The 13,763-nt window shown below is 41.8% G+C and overlaps 1 protein-coding gene across 2 annotated transcripts in view; it reads left to right on the forward strand.

Annotated features, from left to right (window-relative positions):
- The window catches only part of ITIH2 (inter-alpha-trypsin inhibitor heavy chain 2), a 28,995-nt gene that overhangs the window by 5,733 nt on the left and 9,499 nt on the right, over nucleotides 1–13,763 (forward strand). For both annotated transcript variants that reach the window (XM_009677431.2, XM_009677432.2), the window contains 12 exons: nucleotides 1,419–1,454; nucleotides 2,026–2,198; nucleotides 2,952–3,056; nucleotides 3,397–3,559; nucleotides 4,466–4,573; nucleotides 5,571–5,699; nucleotides 6,398–6,514; nucleotides 7,819–7,987; nucleotides 9,852–9,977; nucleotides 10,844–11,025; nucleotides 12,222–12,407; nucleotides 13,413–13,552. In XM_009677431.2, coding sequence (XP_009675726.1) covers nucleotides 1,419–1,454; nucleotides 2,026–2,198; nucleotides 2,952–3,056; nucleotides 3,397–3,559; nucleotides 4,466–4,573; nucleotides 5,571–5,699; nucleotides 6,398–6,514; nucleotides 7,819–7,987; nucleotides 9,852–9,977; nucleotides 10,844–11,025; nucleotides 12,222–12,407; nucleotides 13,413–13,552 — 1,634 coding nt within the window. The remainder of the gene's footprint in view (nucleotides 1–1,418; nucleotides 1,455–2,025; nucleotides 2,199–2,951; nucleotides 3,057–3,396; nucleotides 3,560–4,465; nucleotides 4,574–5,570; nucleotides 5,700–6,397; nucleotides 6,515–7,818; nucleotides 7,988–9,851; nucleotides 9,978–10,843; nucleotides 11,026–12,221; nucleotides 12,408–13,412; nucleotides 13,553–13,763) is intronic.

Below are 13,763 nucleotides of genomic sequence, written 5' to 3' on the forward strand. Positions count from 1 at the left end.
AGCCAGGCAGGGAATCCTGCAGTCACTCTGTCTGTCTTTAAGGGATCCTTAAAATCAGCTCATTAAAATGATCTTGCTGTGAGAGATGTCACCTCTTATGCAGACATAGATTTTCCTGCTAACAATAGACAAATTAACTCCCCACAAACTTACTAAACTTATAGCAAGCCTTAGGTGCATCATGTGACTGAAGCAGTTATAAGCTGCTTCTGTGATTTTGCATCCTCTTGGATTCAAGCCCTACTTTTATTTTAAAACATGAGGTGGGATTGATCTCTTTTGGTACATTGCTATAGTTTAGTGATCGATATCTGATCTAGTCTCTCCAAGGCTCTCAGTCATCATCAGTGGAGTTGAAAGGCTCAGTTCAGTTGCCTACATGTAGGCATATGGCGGTGTGCGAGATAACACAGAGTCCAAGACATCTGTATGAGGTGTCAGGTATGATGCAAGACCCACAGGAGACCCATGGCCTCCTGGAGCCACAGCTGGAGGTCAAAGGTGTACCCTAGGGCACCTCTAACAGCACTGGACTCCCAGTCCTCCTAATCAGTACAGTCAGCATAGTTTAGTGCATGATTCATTCAACCAAATGGAGGTATCTGTTTTCAGATGAAAGGAACCACTCCATTTACTGTAAAGAGCTGATGCTGACTAGCTATGAAAATAGCATGAAATTAGATAGTGGCATTAATCAATTGTATCTTCCCCTAGAGCTAGGTGAGCTGAATCCCATCCCAGGGTCACTCAAATGGGTTACAGTTTTAAGGCATTAGAAAGAATGATTCAGACAGCATAGCCACAAGATGTCACCACCTCTGTACATAAATTCCAAATGGGAGCATTCATATGGCAGTAAAAAAACACCCTTAACTACCATTGTTTCAGCTCTTCTAAGTAGTGCAGCTGAGCAGATATGTATCAGTATTTAAATGTAATAATACCGATTGCACAATAAGTAATAGTATAAACATATTGTCTATAATGCAATAATATAAATGCAAATAAAAACAAAATGAGCTAAAAAGGTCTATTTTTTGAGATGTTCCACTTTTACTAGAAAAATGAAAATTGTCTTAAAAACTAAGGTTTCTAAGTCTGACTTTTTGTGAACGTGCTTTGTGTTTAGGAAGAAAAATTTTAGTTCTTGAACAGAAAAATAAAGAGGAAGAGAACTGTCCAGTTTTTGATAGCCTCTAAGTCACAGCTGGGAGATCATGTGCTCCAACGTTCTATGTATAAATATATGAAATAAAACAGAAGGAATCTGCGCACTAAGCTTGAGAACTCAAACTGATTCTGACCAACTCGAAAAGCAGCTTTTAGATAGTTACCACTATCTGATTCCTAGTTCAAAACCGCTACAATTTGAGTCCTCAGTTTTGCTGAAATACGTTCTTCATATTTTTCTTTTCCAGCGAAGCACATCCGACTGGGGGTACGTTGGAGATCTGGTGAGTTTTTTCCTCCTTTGCGGGGAAAAAAATACTGAACAAAGTGATTTTCTAGTTAACCATTTTTTTGGAAATCAATCCTTTTGTTTGTTCAGTTCCTTGTTTGTACCACTGGTCAAGTATTAACCTATTTTCTTTAAACAGACAACTATTTGCACAATGCTGTTTGTACAACTGCTCTTGGAGGGAGGAGGGTTATGTTACATATGAAGAAATGAGCAACAAAACAGATTAGACAAAGGCAAAACTGTAACATTACCAGTTTAATACCATTCTCACACTGCCGTGGTTTAACCATCTACTGTACTAGGTCAGTAATCAATGCTTCCAGTCTCCTTTATTTAGGACTTTTATTCAAAAGATAAGCTTCCTCTACCTCAATATATCATTTTGAGGAATTACCATGCAATCCTTCTGTGCTGACTTACACTCACAGAGTCATTCCAAGGACTGGTTACATGATCCAAAGCAATGAAGACATTCCAGCTCAAAAGATTCCTGCCTTTCAGCTAATATGTTTTAATGTGATGTGAGCTGCATCCAAAATTGACAGTTATTCTGTCCATTACAGGTGGAAGATGATGACAAGATAGGTCTTTATAGCTACAAAGTTCAGTCCACTATAACATCACGGCTGGCCAACACAATGATCCAAGCCAAAATGGTGAATAATGCAAAACGGCCCCAGCATGTAGTGTTTGATGTACAAGTCCCCAAAGGAGCTTTTATTGACAGCTTTACTATGTAAGTAGTGGGCAGACGTCAGCCTTGTGCTCTGGCAGTTTCAGTAATAAGGAAGAACGTGGTGGGAAGGAAGTATTCATAAAAGCAAAACACCTCCTATGAATTTTCAGCTCCAGTGTAATTTTAGCAGGCTTTCTCAAGGAGAAAAGGCTTATGTTATTGTACTATCTGTCTGACCATCTCTTCCTCCCCGATAATTTTTGGGCCATTGGCCAATGTTAACAAAATTTGACAAAAGGGTGGAAGTCTCAAATAGACTAAGCTCCTACCTGTCTTGTGCAAATTGGCACCAGATCAAAGGAGAGAAAATCCCAAATGTGAGCCCTCACTAAACAGAAGGAAACTTTAGCCTGGTTCAGTATCCATTCAGAGAGGCAGCAGCCAGCTCACTGATCAGCAGACATGTACTGATCTATCAGTCAGCGTGTGCATAGTTTCAAAACAGCCGTGACATGAGTTACTACCTGCCCTGCCCAAAAGATGGGGAAAGCGGGAAGGAGGTGGAGAAGAGCAGATCCTCTATAAGAGTGCAAGACTGTTGGCAGCATGGAATAGAAAAGCAGGTAGGGACAGAGATACAGATCTACTGGAAGTCAGGCTTCATTACTTTTGGATTAAATAAGAGCCTTATTCTTTGAGTTCCCACCAGGTTATAAACAGGTTAGATTCCAGTGATGTTCCTCTAAAGCATGGAAGCAGATGCTGATTGTAAATTTGTTGCTTTTACAAGCTGACTGTGCTTCTCTCTCCTAGGGATGTAAATGGTATAACATTTACTAGCTCAATTCGAGAAAAATCTGAAGCCAGAAGAATGTATTCTCAAGCAAAAGCCAGAGGCAAAGCTGCTGGAATAGTAAGGTACAAAGATTTTGGCATATGGATCTTGTACTGAACTTAGTCATGGGAGGAGTGAACCAATCTGTCTCAGAAGAAAAGAGATGAAGGAGGACCTTAGGAAGAAAAATAGATTGGAGGGGCAGGTTTTAGTCACTTACAGCAACCATGATATTTATTCATCAAGGACTTACCTTGTATTTCTGCTCTCAGCTTGACAAAAGATCTTATGCTAAAAGACAACTGCAATTCCCTGGTACAGGCCACAGTTAGACTCAGCAAATGAATAACTCGAAAACAAAATGCAAAGAAATTTTCTGTCTTGTTGTACTTTCTTAAAATAATTCCACCATTAACTTTTCAGGAGCAATGCATTGGATATGGAAAACTTCAAAACAGAAGTCAACGTGCCCCCTGGGACAAAGATCCAGTTTGAACTTCATTACCAGGAGATGATTCGGAGAAAACTGAGCTCCTATGAGCATACTATCTCTGTGAAGCCAGGACGCTTGGCAAAGCACCTGGAGGTAAGGTGGAGCTGGTGTGTGCAGCTATCACCACACAGGTGAATCCTCTCCGAGAAGAAGGCTGAGGTTCCTTTGGGCCCCAAAGGAGCACACTTCTTCTACATCTCCCTCCTTATGTGTGGGTTTGGTACAAATAGCCTTAAAGTCACTGTGCTGACCAGCACAAGACACTTCAAACTAGGAGCTATATAGCTACGTTCAGCGAGGAGGAAATATGTCCTCCTCCACTTATACTGACATGGTTGAGCATCTCCATGCTTTATTACGGCTGACTCTCATCAGAACCACCTGTGTCCTGGTCCCTTTAAACCTATGTGTGGACTTGCCTTGGCTGAAGGAAGGTGAGCAAGATTTGCTCTTTATTTGGAATAAGGCTTCTCACAATAGTTCCAACTGCATGAGAAACTGCTCCTATGGGAGCAGATGTTCTCTGAATGAATTGACAGAAATTGATTTGTCTTATTCTTACCCTCTTTCTTACACACATCCAAAGGTGTCCTCTATTATCCGTCAACAGACAGGATACAGGGCTACCTGGCCTCAGTACTGTAGCAACACTTAGGCAGAGTCACTTTATGCTTCATTCATGCTTTCAGCATAAACGATGGCATCACCTTTGACTCCTTTTCCCCACCTGCCCAAGGAAGAGGGAGAAGGAAGAGGAAAGAGCATTTCCACCAAACTCTTCCTATTCTCTGGCCACTCTTTTTTTTTTTTTTTTTTTGGTTGTCTTTCTGGTTTACTTTCAACATTGCATGGATCCCCACCAAGAGTGAGACTAGCCCTACAGGAGCATTCTTAAGAGCATCCCACTCTCTATCTGCAGTTTGCCCTTGGAGGGTTCAGGAGATCCTGGTACAGCAGCAGCACTGCTTTATACTAAGTGTTGGCTGCTTCTGCCTTTAGGTGGATGTCCGCATTATTGAGCCACAGGGACTTCGCTACGTGCATGTTCCTAATTCACTCGGAGATCATTTTGATGGAATCACCACCATCTCCAAGGGAGAGAAAAAGGTAACAATCACAGACTGGAAATTTCATGAAAACTGCACTTTTCACAACATTTGTTCCTGCACAGTTATGTTATTTTCCCATATCTGCTAGAAGCATGCAAAGAATGTGGTATGCTTGTGGGAAATTTTCAACTTAACAAGAGGAAGTTTATGAGGCAAAAACAGCAACTGAAGGTAATCTGCCCTGGAAAAGAAATAAGGCCAGAAACCCCATGAATCCTCTATTATCTTGACTATTGCAACTTAACTGTGTGTACAAGATGGTCAAATGCTACAGTGACAGCAGTATAGAAAGAGTGTGTAGCCTTCCATCTTTGTGCAAATCTGTTCGTTTGGAATTCTGAAAGAGCAATGCAAAATAACAGGAACCGCTATATGTAAAAAGGTTAGGTCATGAATATCAAGTGGAAAGGTCATTCTGGAATAACTCCACGGTCTGTTTCAGCTGCAAATGTTTGCACAGGGAGTTATTTTAGATCCCCTGTTTCCTTTGACACGCTTACCCTAGCTTTCTCCAGCGTAGTTCTTGTGTTTAGATAAGCCCTCCAATAGTAGAAAAGACTGCATGACATGTGACTAGTGAAATTAATTTCTAGTACTCAATTCACGGACAAATTACAAGCTCTCATTTGACCAGAAGAAAAAATCAATTAAAAAACTATTACAAATCATAAAATTAGGGATTGTTTCAACTAGGAAAGTGTTAAATAAGCCAATATATTACTCGCAATAAACCATTTGCCCAGCTCTGATTGAAATATGTGGCTCTGTAGATACGTGTCATCCTGTTTCTGTCATAGCTGCTACTACTGAATCATCAAATCCAAGCAAACCTCAGTGTTTTGAAGCAGCAAAAAATATTTCCCATTTAAATTATAAATAAAGAAATTAGAAAAGCTGTCAGTGAGATAAAATATTTCATAAATAGATGAACGACTTTTGTTTCAGTGATCTACCTTTCACACAACATTTGACTGATGATCATTTCTCATTTCAAGGCTCATGTTTCTTTCAAGCCAACAATGACTCAACAACGAAAATGCCCCACCTGCTCCTCTACAGCAGTAGACGGGAACTTTGTCGTGCAATATGATGTGAACAGAGAAACTACGGGTGGGGAACTGGAAGTAAGTGTTGCTGTTTGACCACGAAGGGAGATTTGTGAATGCAGGAATTGCTGTCATTAAGCGAACTATGCTAAATTTCATCACTGTATAAAATCTGCAGTTCGCTAGGCAGAAATGAAGCCGTATTGGCATGCTCAGGCAGAACAGGAATGAGAAAGGCCAACTGAAAGAACAGACAGATTTTAAGTGGCCCGAACGGATTTACTGAATTTATGACTAGGACATGGTCCTACAAATAGTTAGGAGTAGTTTCCCCTCTTGTCCATGAGCCAATTTCTTTTATACTTAGCACCACTCTAGTGATTTAAGGTTGAATCACAAGACAGTCTTTGAAAGTTGTACCAATATATCATAAGAAGACAAACCAGAACATCATTATTTTTATGTTAACATGAAGTAGAGTTACGGGTTGAATTATTATAGCCAGAACAGTTTTTTTTTAAACGTTGTCATTAATCCCCATGCCAGTACGTGGCATTTCTCCAAAAACCAGCTTCTGCTTTCCCTGATAAAAAGTAAGGACTATGAAATATAGGGATGGTGTAAGGCTACAAATACAGAGACCTGCAGAGCTGAAAGTTAGATTCAGCCCATAAAGAAGAATAGCATTTTCTGTTCTGTTATTGTCTTGCATTCCCTGGCATCTTTACCATGGCTCAGTTTACTGTGTGTTTGCTTTTTTTAATTTTCTTTTACAGATTTTTAATGGCTATTTTGTTCACTTCTTTGCTCCGGAAAATCTTGATCCTCTACCCAAAAACATTTTATTTGTTATAGATGTCAGCGGCTCAATGTGGGGACTTAAAATGAAACAAGTAAGTCTTTGAACTCTATTGCAAAAAGAACTTGCCTCTAAGTTTTCCCATGTGCCTTGCCATATAACTGTGTGGCAGACAGGCACTCAAAAGGTTAGATCCTTATACTTTGTTCTGTCAACATTCCCACTGAAGCTGGTGAACGTTTGGTGAATGAAGGACGTTGTGATTTTACTCTTTATTTGTAATGCTCCTTCCTTCCTTGTTGCAAGAGGTGATGTCATCAGAATAATGATTTCAGCTCTTAAGCAACATTTTTAATTGACAGATCACAAAGCATTTTGCAAAGGCCCTGACCCCATTTTTCTCAAATCTCCTCTACTAAGTGCTGAGGAAGTCTCAGTGGGAGTACTAATGTCCCTGCTTTCAAAAAATTGTGGACAAATTGTTAACTGCCTACTGAAGAACAGTGAGACTGGCTTAGACAACACAGTTCATGGAGGGGGGAAATGGAGGAAGTAGCTAGGTTTAGTGTTTTGCAAAAGAAGACTTGGAGAGATATAATCAGCCTTCAGGTATGCAGAAAGTTGTTCCAAAAGGAAAACTGATCAACTGACATTTGTGCTCACCAAGGGTAGGATAAAAATGAATCAGATGGATTTACAGCAGAAGAGACCTATATTAGCTATTAAAAATATACATATATTTTGCAGTACTGAGAGGAGAGTTCAGGAGACTGTAGATTGCAGATCGTGTGTCACTGGAGTGTTTTAAGAATTGGCTAGACAAGCATTAGTTTGGGGCCATCTCTGTATATTGAGTTTGCTTCAGAGCACAATACTAAGGCTTGGCAGATCGCTTCCTTGGGGAAATCAATGTTGCAAAACTGGAACATAGACTAATTGTCACTTGTTTAAATTGCACATCTTGAAACAGATGTTACCTAGGCTAGAAAGACAGTACTGCAGACAGAAATAAATTTCCTGACTGTTGTGCTGATTTCGCTCTCCTGGACCACGATGTCTCACAAAGACATCGCTCGCTCCCTTACTCTCTCGCTCACTCACTCTCCCTCTTTCTCTCATTGTTAAATGAGCAAGGATGTTAAGCAAGGAGGGGTTGAAGTGTATGGTTCTGTTCTTGCTATTTGCATTTCAACCTGTATTTTTTTTGAAAGAAAATTTCTACTCTATTCAAGAAGTGTAAAAGAGCCCCGGGGTGAGAGATCTGGCTAACGATGTTAGTTTGGATTCCGGTGCTGGTGTTATTATTCATGAGCAACTGTTTTCTTGGACTCCCTTTAAGAGGATGCTTTCAACAACAGAAAGCTTAAATTTGTTTGCTCTTCAATTTGTTCTTCTCAGACCATTGAGGCCATGAAAGCAATCCTGAGTGAGCTCCGTGCCGCTGATCAGTTCTCTCTTGTTGACTTCAACCACAACGTTCGATGCTGGAGAGATAATTTAGTCTCGGCCACCCCAGCGCAGGTTGAAGATGCGAAGAAGTACATCCAGGCAATCCATCCCAATGGGGGTATGAGGTTTTGATTGCAAGATGGTCTTGGAAGTTAGGTATCATGGGAATAGATACCTCAGACACCCTTCAGATTGGCAGAGTATTCTTAACAAAAAGCCTAATTCCCTAGCTCGAAAAAGCATGACCTGGGGCTAAAAGGGAGCAAGGCTTCAGTTTGCTGTGATAGGAATGGGATAGGATTGGACGGGATTTCCCTCTACTGAATAAGCTACAACAAATGTCAGCTTAGGGAGGAAGTAAAAGAGCTGTAGACTCTTCTTTCTCCTTCTCAGCACTGCCACAATAGCATATACCAACAGTGAGAAGGTATCTGTAGCTCTGTGTCCCTCTGTGTTACCACAGCACTATAATACAACTTCCCTTAATCTCTAGGGCCTACCTCCAGGCCCACAGACCCCAAATATCCATGAAAGACCAGGGCTACATTGTGTTTTGTGAAACAGATCATAGGAAGCCTGACTCCAGGGTCTCCATGGGCTGTAGACGGTAGATTACACCATGATCTACTACTGCATGCCACCCTGGACAAACAGTTCGTCCTTTTTGTACCTTCATTCCCTATCTAATAAACAAGGATAGTTGACTTTTTCAGTCTCACAGGGCCTTGGAGGCTTCATTCATTTGTTAGTTGTTGAGCTACCTGTACAGAAGGGACTGGCAATCATTTTAATCGATTGCTCTCTGAAGTGCAGTTTGGGTGTAGCTGTTCAGCTGTTTGTATGCCAGTAGTGTGCAGAGGTTCTCCCCCACATCAGAGCCTGCGGGTGCTCTGTGCTGTAAGAGAGTAAGAGGCAGCCTTCGGCTGCAGAAACTTTCAATGTCAGCACATAAGGCAGGATCAACATACAGTTACAGACTTGACGAAGATCACTAGTGTGCTGGAAGTAGGAACCCATGCTGGGATATTAGTACAGTGCCCCACTTACACCTGATTATGCTTTCCCGAATGAATTAACAGAGACCTGTTCCCATCCAGCAAAGCTAGTCTGGAATGCAGCATTTGATTATCCTGTCTCTGAAACCACTGTTTTTTGGTTTTTTTTTTTTTCTTTCTTGACAAAGAAAATAATTAGCTTCTACGTGCTCAGCCTCCATGTCCTAGTCCTCTCATACTCATTTCTCACTCAATTCCTTCTGAGTCACAAGCCAAACTTTTAGATTTCCGAACTCACTAAGACCTCAAGCTCAGTAACCGCAAAACCCTTATTTTTCAATCAGGATGTCCAAGGAACAGACTGGTCCCAGAACAGAAAGTTTCTTCATATTCTATGACCTGCCTGCAAACCCACTACTTCACCCCACAGCAAATAGTTCCCAACATCACAGATGGGATTAATGGGAGTGGGAGGTCCCTCGATGGAGGTGACATCCCAGGATGAAAAAGCTTATCAAACTCTGGCCTTTTAATGTAACTTTGTGCAAAATATGTATCTGTGCATATACATAAACGTGCATAAACTCATATAAATATCTATTCATGTATTTCAACATCATGGTAAGAACAGAGTAAAACGCCGGTGAACAAACCCAGGAGCAGATGGATTACTGTCTATTTCTACTTACACTGATGTAAATCCGGACTAATTCTGTCAATTTCAGTAAATGGTGGAACTATAAGTGACAAAAATCAGAGGTCTATTTAACTCAATGACCCACATGCAACACCTTTCAGCTACTATTTCTTCAGAGAACCAGACAGTGCTAGCAGATGTACCCTAAACATCACAGAAGAGAGTTTTTACTGCCTTAATCTCAGGTTTTTGTCCGTGCTGGTTAATTCTGCTAGAATCACAGAACAATCTGTATTCAAAAGAAGAATCGATAAGAGTCATACCTGTTTTCTTCGTTGTGTCTTCAACAGGCACAAATATCAATGAAGCTCTTCTCCGAGCCACATTCATCCTGAACGAAGCCCAAAACTTAGGGATGCTGGACCCTAACTCAGTCTCCATGATTGTATTGGTGTCTGACGGAGACCCGACAGTAGGTAAGGATCCTGCTTTAGGTGAGAAGGCCAATGAAATTAGCCTGAGAAATTCATGCAACATGCAGATACTTTGAGAGTAAGTTTAAAACAAAATCTGTTGCCCTGTTTTCCAATGTCTGTGCTGTTCTTTTGCCAAGTGTTATAGGTGCCCTGGGACTTTGTACAGAACCTATCAAAAGATGAGCAGGATATGCTATTCAAGTTATGTATGTACTTCTTGTAATTACAAAGATGCACAAGTCCTATAACAGAAGTAATCACAACAATCTTACAGAAAATTTCCTCTTCCAATAATCCCAGCCCAAACAGATCTGTGAAGTGCCAGGTTAAACATCCAAATATGGAAAACAAAACAGCAAAAAGAACTTTGGTAGGACTTGGTACAGGTCAAAAGCAATCCTTTACTGCAAGATGCCAGCTCAGAAGAGAAACTGCTATTAAAAGATTTAAAAAACAAACAAACAAACAAACAACGTAAAACCATTATGGAAATATTTTCCTTAGTTTGCAGAGAGCTTGAACCAGTAATTCTGGGAGTAGTCTAGATGCATTGCAATTATAATGCAAAGTTCCCCTGGAAGTTAATAAGAGCCATGGGTATGCAAAGAATCAGATGCTAAAAGATAATTCAAAGGAATCAGCTTCACTGGAAAGAATTAGTTAATCTCCATCCAGGAGAAGCCTGAATGTTGTCACTATAGGCAGGGTTCAACTGGCCAAACAGAGATGTGGCACCTGAACTATATGTCTCGACTCCCCTTATAGTTAAAGGAGAACAAGAGACACTGCAAGAGCATGAACGCTCTTATCCCAATGGAGACTTCCACAGCTGCTCAAATGAATGTCACCTTTTGTGTGTCTCAAAGGTGAACTAAAGCTGACTACGATCCAGAAGAATGTGAAGCAGAGCTTGAAGGATGAATTCTCTCTATTCTGCCTTGGGATTGGGTTTGATGTAGATTACGATTTCCTGCAGAGAATTGCAATTGACAACCGTGGCATGGCCCAAAGGATTTTTGGAAATCAGGAGACCTCCGCCCAAATGAAGGTGCATTTCTGGCCCATCACCTCTGAAAATGAGGGTGCAGTTCTGCTCAGAGCTGTGAAGCTCGGGTAACTCCACTAAGAGTAGAGTTACCGTAGCTTCACAGGGGGATCACAAGGAGAGAGAGTTCTGCAAGATAACAATCATCATATGCATTAACTCAAGAGCTCCTAGTTACAATTTTTACAGCATCTATAATATGTATTTACTGCTCTGTGTAGGATTTATATTCTATTAAACCGTCCTAACCCCAAAATAGAGCTTCCAAATTAAAATTCAGGCCTTGGTTTTACCTCTAGCTACTTCAGCCCTAAGAAAAGGCTTGGCTATAAATGACAGATCCTAATGCAAACTTTACCAGCATAAGAAAGGGTTAAGTTCTAGGATTCTCTAGATCCAAATCTACAAGCAACGCTTGCTGATGACCAAACTCTTACATCCTTATTCCATTTCTAATTACTGGTTTCATCACCTATGAAGACCTCCCGTGTTTTTTCTTTCCCAATACAAGATCTCATAAGTAGCTCATATAATAACAACATGTCTAGCAGGTGTGCTAGGAAAGGACCTGCTACACAACGTTCCTTCAAACAGAGCTGCTTTGAGAGTGCAGCCCCTTGGTATGATGCAGCCTTCAACCACAGCACTGTGTGGGTACCCGTTTTCCTCTCTATTCCCTGGTGCCATAAATTAAACCGAGCTGTGATTGGATCCCTCTTCAAATCAGCCAGCTACAGTGGGGGTCAGAAAGGGGAACAATTTGTGGCACAGAAGTGAATACAAGTGAGATAGATACAGGCCTACTTTTTGGCAAGAATTAGGTGTAAAGCAGTTGTATGTATGAGTGTCTCACACAATAGCCAGGAGCTGACCAACCTGCATACAAATTTAGGCCCATATATATCTGTTGTCAAGCCTTTTAGGTCTAGGAATAACATAGTTTCTTCATAATAGCCCACGGGCTTCTGGTCATCTTTTGGCTTGACAGGACGTGGGCCAGTCCTCCTTGCTGTACCCATGTAAGGGCATGCTAAGGCCTAAGTATAAAGGCTTCTGCATCCTCTGGGACAAAAAAAATCTCTCTTGCCCATTAAGGTTCCCAGTTTTGTTTCCTGCCCTCCTTTTAGAAACAGTGGCATATGTGGGTGGGTTGCTTCAGGTACAAGAGACTCACTTCTCTGTCTCCTTCCATCTCACAGAAATTCTACAACCAAGTCTCCACCCCACTCTTGAAGAAGATTCAGTTCAACTACCCCCAGGAGTCGGTATCAGACGTCACCCAGAGCAGCTTCCACAACTACTTTGGTGGCTCGGAGATAGTAGTGGCTGGGAAGGTTGACACGGAAAACCTGCAGCACTTGGAAAGCATAGTCACAGCTACAGCAGTGAGTGAAGCTCTCCCTAGGATACAAGAAGACATTCATTCATGTGCACAGCCGCTTTACTGGCGGTTATGGCAGGCAGAGTGTTTTGTATGCCTGGGCCCTGGGTGAGAGCACGAGGAGTGTTGTAGAGGGTTTGTCCAACTAATGTTTCACAATAGCTTCAAGTACAGCTATGGACAGTCACTGCCCGTGTCCTGCAGCAGAACTGCCTTCTAATAAGAATTGCGCCATACAAAATTTAACTGCAAGTCAGAGTTTTGCTCTAAAACTATGGAGTCCTCCTTCATGTTTTGTGGAGGTGTAGGGGAGATCCTTTAACACTGCAGCCCCACTGCAGAGGAGGTTCCAGCTGGTGTGGGGCAAGCCCTAGCACTGTCCTTGTATTCGCTGCCTTGTGGCATGTGGAATGAGACTTTCCCTGTGTCTCAGGGCTGCTGTTCCAGGTGGAGTGGGATGGGTCAGGGGGAAGTACCAAATCCTTGTTTCTGAGGAAGACCCCAATTTTGTGGACTCTTCTAGGGCTTAGGATTTGCTGTTCATTATTTGCTGCAAAAATCAAACACATTCGATATTCTTCCTTGCCGAAACACAATGATTTCCAAGGGCCTGGAGGAGAAAGCAGAGTTTGGCCTCTGTTGCACAATAGGGATTGGACATGAAAAGTCCAAAGGAAGGGCTCTGTTAAGAGCTCTGTTAAGAGCAGCAGAAAAGTTGCTGCTGCTTCTTCTGGCATGCGGTAGCCCCCTCTTTAGTTACTGCTGCTGTCTGCCTTATCTATCATTGTCACTGAAACTGTATTTAACAAAGCCCGTCTTGCCACAGCTCCCCTTCCCATGCCTGTTGGGCCGGCAGTGCTGGAACTTTCTGATCTAGATGTGACCATGGGCAGAGCCAGAGAGGGTCCTTAATACCAGCCATGCAAAGTGTCGGCCAGGAAGAGAACCTGGAGTTGCCCCGTTCTCCTGGCTCACCCTCCATTATCTTTCTCTCTCGCTTACTACAAAGGCAAATGCAGAGCTTGTTATGGAAACCCTGCGAGATGTCGAAGAGCTAGATGGCTTCATGAAGAAAGACAAATATGCAGATCCTGAATTCACTAGGAAGCTGTGGGCTTATCTGACTGTTAACCAGATGCTAGCAGAGAGGTGAGGAGAAACATGGCCTATAGTGGGAGGGAAGTGAAGCCTGAAAGCAATCTGGTCCTCCCTGAGTCCACAGGGAGATAAAGCATCTCAGAAGGTTTCAAATGGGTAAAAGGTAAACAAATACAAGTAAAGATGAGTGACATCTTTAGCCCTTCATGCTCTTCCCATTCTTAGCACTCACAGATATCAGGGAACAGAATTTTGGTGTAGT

Source organism: Struthio camelus, chromosome 1 (genome assembly GCF_040807025.1).
Source record: "Struthio camelus isolate bStrCam1 chromosome 1, bStrCam1.hap1, whole genome shotgun sequence".
In the NCBI taxonomy this organism is placed as follows: Eukaryota; Metazoa; Chordata; class Aves; order Struthioniformes; family Struthionidae; genus Struthio; species Struthio camelus.